Here is a 6,666-nt window from a genome sequence, read left to right as displayed (position 1 = left end):
ATATCATACTGACTTAGACTTGGCAGACCATTTTTTTAATCATATATTATTGGTCATAAAAAAATTTAATATTGTGAAGAATTTCACCACACATTTTTGTCATTACAGCAACCCTGTCATTTGTATTCCCCACAAAAGTATAAAAAATCATATTCAAAAGCTGAAGAAAATATTCTTAATAGAAGAGGTGTATTTTATGTCATTGGTATGGAATGCTTTTCTTGCAATAAATGAAATTCAACAAACACACACACACACACACACACACACGTCATTTACCCACAGGTCATGGTGATTCACACAGACATCACAGTTCTCACAAACCCTTCAGATGTTTTAGTTCAGAAAAACTTTAATAGTAGAATTAGATTTAGCATTATGACATATTTCAATAAATATTGTGTTATATACATATATAGCAGATATGGTACATTCCTTTTTTCTTCAAATTGCTCACATTTTCTGTACAAGCCAAAAAATATCTGCCATTTAATTCTATTCATGCAAAATTCCACGTTTTAGTATTGGAACATAAAAATAAGAATTTGCTGTTCTTTTCACTGCTTGGAAGTGCATTGGGATTATGACGAAAAGCGAATGAAGAGATGCACTTTGTGCCAATACACAATAGAAGCAAAAAACCCCAAAATTAAGGCCATACCAACTTGTGCAAAAATAAAAATGTACCCACAGTTCTGCATTCAGGTTACATATGATCGCCACGTCCCTCGTCACTCAGAGATCAACGTTTCCTGGGCATTTGCTCTAAAATCATTAATCAAAATAACCAAAGAACAAGTGAATTAAAACCATCAGGACATTAAATTGATATTTTCATGATTATTAAACCAAAGAAGAAATCGTATTTTCATAATGCATGTATTTCACATCACACTGTTCTTGTGTTCCCGAGCCAGTTTTATTATTTGTTATAAGTTGTCTTGTATATTGCATGTAGCATGTGGTGTGAGTAAAGACCCGGGGCATCACTTCTGTCATTTACACACGGGACAGTCCCGTGACGTCATGAGTAGCCTTAAGCAGGGTTCATTAATAAAGAAATCAGTCATTAACAGCAACATATTTCTACACGTGTTTTTGACTACATATTTGAGTCGAGAATGAGCACATCAAGTGTATAAAGTAACTTTATCACTTTCCACACTGTACACTGTGATGTATTTTATACATCGTGTGCCTCTATCAGTCTCACAGATGAAGTGTAACCCGCTGGAAGAAGGACTCGTTTGAAATAACAATGATTAATATTGTTTGCAATGTTACAGATCCGCTCGTGAACACTCCTTCAGCACTATTCATCATGTGTGAACATTCAAATGATGTGTGAAATGCTACATTGTGCGGCCCGTGGAGGTAAGCGTGTGGAGAGCGATTCACATTACAACGATCTTCCTCCTTGAACTTCTGGGGAGCAACTGGAGCAGAATTCAGTTTCTGCTTAATGCAACATACAGCGAGGTCTAATATGTCGTGGAAAAACCAGGGTCTTCATCGGTGAGGTGTAAACCAGTTTTCAGAGCACTGCATCACAAGCCAATTCATTTAAGGGAGAAGATTTGACATTAATAATCAAAATTAGCCCTTTAAATATACCATGGTGCCTGGTCATTTCAATTATTAAATAGAAAAATTAATAAAAAAATTAATAAAAATATAACAAATAATTATTAAATACATAAAATGTGCCATTAATCAACAATTAATTCCAAGCTTCATTCTTAACTCAAATTTTACACATACATCAAAAGATCATGATACCATTTTTTAGACCAAAATGCAAGTTTGTATTTCTTGGTAATATTTTGCCGTCACAAAATCTATCTAGTTGGGTTTTCTTGAATACGTGTGAAAAACAGAATAAATTACAAATGTTACAGGCCTTACAAAATTGGTCAGTGTCTCATCAAACAGGATGAAATGAACACAAGTTATGAAATATGAAAACCTGAAAGGCAATGACAACAGAGTAACAAAACTGTTCTTTGGTTTTAAACAAACAAAGTTACACACACACACACACAAAGAATGTAACGCATGGCAAAATCTTGCACAGAGCATCTATCACAGAGCCTGACACATGCTCACTTTATATAACACTGTTTCTCTTCAGTTCGGCAGTCAAACAAAACATTACAAAAGTGAAAAATGACATCTATATCATCTGCGCCACAGAAAAACCCCTAGCCATGCATCGACAGCAAATGAGCATGACTGGAAGAGAAAATTGTACATGTATGAAATAGCATTTTTTTGGGGGGCCTTCAGAATAAAATGGCCTATTCGACATGATGAACACTGGAAATAATTGCATATCCGATTATTGCATAGAGAAGCCAGATGAAGATGCATCCTAAATATCGTAAACTAAACCTTTGTGCATTGTTTATTCTGTTGCACAATGCAGTGTTTACACATATAGACTGAAAAATCACTGTAATATACATTTGGTTGGAAATATAGATCTGTTATCATGGCACTGGCTGTACAGCTAAACCACGTTTAGAAAAATAACACTGTATGAAATATGAGTTATGAAAGATCCCTCAGCTTTTCCTTCTGCACGTTTCGGACATATTCTGAAATGGTGAAAATGCCAAAACCAAGGAATGGCGAGAGTTAAAAGTATGTTTTATTTTACATATACTAATATTTAATATTTAATTTGTTTATTCAGCTTACATATCCAAAAGGTGTAAACATGAATGATTAAATGGAGTAATTTTTTTGGTCAACCTAAAGGATGATGTTGGCACATGAGCAGAACATAATCTGACGTTTCAAACAAAACCAAACTGAAAAAATGAGCACAGATAGAGGAACACATTTATCGTAACTTGAATAAATATATATTTTTCACTGGCAATCATCAAGACCCATTAATAATCGATATCAGAATGAAACATCGTCAGACCCCAGGACAACATTTTCACTGTGTATTCATGGAAGCCCCAAACTGCCTCGAGAAGACCAAAAATGGTTCCTTTTCAGTGACTGAAGTATTATCATTTAAATATACGATATATTACAGCAGTAATGTTTTTCAGTATTCTCCCAATACAGTACGTCTTCAAGTTGCAAAAAAAAGTTTTACAAGTTTTCCTCTTGGATTGCCAGTCATCCGTTCAGAAGTTCTTAAGTTGAATATTTACCTTTAGTCATTTTCATTTTTTTTAGTAAATATATTGCCACATTCATTTATCATGCATTTTACTGCATTGCTATTGCACAGGTCCGGATTATTCAGGAGGACAGGAGAGAAAGAGACGAAAAAAGGAATAAATACCTCTGCTGGGGACTCGAGTGAGAGCGCTGCAGTGAGAGGAAGGCGGGCACGGTGGGACGTGGAGGCGGATGGGTTCGCATCTCTTTACTGCTTGTGAACATCCTCGCTGCGTATGATCTTGTAAATGATCCAGTAGAAAATGTTAAAAATGAGGAAGACCAGTGGAAAGGCCACACGCGACACCGTGTCGATCCGTTTGGCGCGGCTGATGAAGAGCTTGCGCATCTCCTCCACGGTCTTCTCAGGGGGGTTGGTGGAGGTGGGCGCGTTGTTGTTGTTGCCCTTGATGGCCATGCCGTCTTTGGCCTGGAGGCACGCCGGACCCATGCCGTAGGCGGCGAAGCTGAACCGGCCGTCTCCCGCCTCGTCCTCCTGTCAATCGGTCAGGAAACACAATAGTCAAACACTAACCCTTATTAAACGAGTAATGTATATGTTGTAATCCAGTGTCTTCATTGGTGAGGAGTAGACCAGTTTACTGAGCACTGAATTTGATTTCAGTAATAATTTACCATGATGCAAAACAAAGTTGGAAAAATACACAAAACTACAAACAGTGGCTTTAAAGTGAAAAAACATTTATTCACCCTTCACCCTCATGTCATCCCAGATGCATGTGGTGTTCTTTGCTCAGATAAACACATTCAGATTTTTAGAAAAACAAGTGGATGAAACCCTCAATTTTGAGGACTCAAATCCACCCCCCAGATGTAATGTGTGTGTGCCGTTTGCTGTATTTAAAATGAAACTTGTTTTGAACTTGCTGCTCTTATCTCACTCTCTTTCCATTTTTGTTTCCTTACATATATTTGTTTATTGACTGTTGCATGTAATCCATAAATCCAGCATTTGTTGTGAGCAACTGATTTGGGATTTTCTGTTGGGTTCGGGATCTAAACTGAACAGTACCACTCAGGTTAAAGCCCCATTCACAGCAAGAATTATAACTTTAAAGAAAACGATATTAGCATCCATACCAGCGAACTGTATAGTCTGTTTATTCTAAGCTCACATCTGCCACTTTAAATTCTAGAGCTAGTTATAGTAGGATGGATTCTGATTGGCTGTCAGTGTTTGTATCATTAATCGGCGGGAAAAAAATAATTCTGAAAATGAGTCCGATGATATGGTTTCTCTTTGCCTGTATCGTTATAGTTGTATTGTGGACTCCTATTCTTTAATATTGAGAACAATTTTAAGAACTATAACTTTATTGTTTTTTGTCATACATTGGTTCATTAGTTTAAACTCACCAAAAACATCAGCACTGTGAAACATGGCATAAGCACATTGTTTATAGCTAAAGAAGTTTAAAATACTATGATTTTTCTCACACAAATATCACCTCTTTCATATGGATTACTATCATGTTCATTTTGTGTGGTCTTTGAGGCATCAACTCTTGGGTTACCGTCTATGAAAAAAATAAAGAATAATAAATTAGTGTCCATCTGAAGAAAGAAATTCATATTCATCTGGGAAGGCCTGAGGGTGAGAGAATTCCTTATCCCTTTAAATCCTCCAGTCCTCTTGGGTGGATTACATATATTTATGAGTATTAACTATATACATATGTCAGCTAGAGGACACAAGGTGTATTCAGAGGTCACAATCTCTCAGAAAAGTGAATGGACTGACCTTGCCCTGCTCTACACCTCCACACGCTCTTATTAGAGATTCAGCAGATGGACTCGATCGTAACGTTAATGAAAACAGAACCAAAATAACCACCCGCTTAATTACATTTCAGTGCACGCATAGATATTTCACCGTGATTGCCTGTTTAAACACGAAGCGTGGATGCGAAATAGGATCATTATGTTCGTAATGCATGTTTTTAATTTGCAGGTGCAAACATCTAGCGCTGGGAACTCTCCCGCTTGCTTTTACTGAAAGACCAGCCATTTTCTAGGCAGGACTCCATTTTTAGACACTTTGTCCTCCTTCCGTCCTTGTCTTTCAGCCATCCCATTTGTAACTGTTAATGTGTGCCGGGGTAAATGGAAGATCACACTGATGTCATTCCACTGTCCCTTTGTTTTTGTATACGACGCTGTCTTTGATGCCGGGGTGCTACAACCTTTCCTTGTCCTTCAGTTGCACTGGCTCACCATTTGTAAGTATTACGGATGCTCGGCTTTATTTCTGCTGCCATGTGATTAATGTGGTGGCTCCGAGACGTGACGTGGAGCTGTAAAGAGAAGCCGGGCTGCAGCACCGCTGTGTCCTGCGTCACTTTCCCTCCCGGCCCGGCCCCTGCCAGATTCATTACCCTCCCTTCCTAATTAATACTCAGCCATTACTGCATTAGGCGTGCGGGCCGCCTTCCCAGTCCGACTGTTAGAGGGGAGGGAAAAAAACAATAAGCAGAACGCTCACCCGCATCCTTGAGGTTTACAGCGGCATGTGATATTATAGCCGCACGTCAGAATGCAGCTCACGCTAGCGTTTGCAAATCAGGGGTGTGGCCTCTCGGCTCCTTCATCAATCAAAGCCCGGGGATCTGACAGGTGCTTTGATGTCTTTCATTGGGATGTTGTGATAAACCACAGAAACCGAAATAGCTGTATGGTCCCAGCCTTGTGCCTTTATCATATATAAATATCTATATATTCAAAATATTTAGCATCAGATGTCCTGGACAGGGATGATTTCATATAAAGCATATATTAAAGTGAAAGTCAGCTCTTATCGTATATGTTGAGAGCGGGATGATTTACTGCATTTATCCGTGTAGGACATTACATTGCACTGCATTTACATATGTCTGTTGTTTTATCACCTATGGGTGAGCTGGAATTAATATTTTACGAGCTGCATGCGAAACAGATTCAGACATTATGCTGATGTGCCCAGTGGTTATGAGTCTTGAATGAATATATGTTTACAAAAATGAGATTTTTCTCCAATAAACATCTGTGCCCTCATAGATGTTGGGAATTTAAATGAGAAGCCGACGAATAGCATTCGCTCGGTGTATATCATGCAAGCATATTATGCCTTTCAGGTTTCTTTAATGGCCAGAATCATTTTCAAGCCTGTTTCGAAACAGTCACTGACATCAGCTGTATCGGTCCAACCGTATCTGAAAATCTCCATTCCTAATATAGTATAATGAGAACTGCTGGCTTTCAGGCCAAGCACTGATTATGAATATGCTTATTAAATTAACACTTTCCTTTTGCTTTAATAGAGCTATGCATTTATCCTTGTGCATTTCCTTATCACATAGCAAAAAAGAAAAAAAAAATTCAGATGCTTGCCCAGTCAAAAGTTACTACCCCATCAGAGGCTGGTACAGGAATGAGCTCTAAAATCCAAAATGAATGCATCTTATTAAATGGGTTTATGGTTAAATGTCT

The 6,666-nt window shown here is 38.0% G+C and overlaps 1 protein-coding gene across 2 annotated transcripts in view; it reads right to left on the bottom strand.

Moving 5' to 3' along the window:
* Positions 1-306: 306 nt before the first annotated feature.
* glra1 (glycine receptor, alpha 1) overlaps positions 307-6,666 on the bottom strand; it is a 51,816-nt gene continuing 45,456 nt past the window's right edge. The window contains exon 10 of one of the 2 annotated variants that reach the window (XM_052574881.1): positions 307-3,676. In XM_052574881.1, the coding sequence (XP_052430841.1) occupies positions 3,389-3,676 (288 nt within the window). In that variant the 3' untranslated portion in view covers positions 307-3,388. The remainder of the gene's footprint in view (positions 3,677-6,666) is intronic. The other variant, XM_052574882.1, reaches the window with a different exon arrangement.

The sequence above is a fragment of the Carassius gibelio genome, chromosome B14, assembly GCF_023724105.1.
Source record: "Carassius gibelio isolate Cgi1373 ecotype wild population from Czech Republic chromosome B14, carGib1.2-hapl.c, whole genome shotgun sequence".
In the NCBI taxonomy this organism is placed as follows: domain Eukaryota; kingdom Metazoa; phylum Chordata; class Actinopteri; order Cypriniformes; family Cyprinidae; genus Carassius; species Carassius gibelio.
Note: the sequence above shows the minus strand (reverse complement) of the source record. Positions and strands in the feature narration are given on the sequence as shown.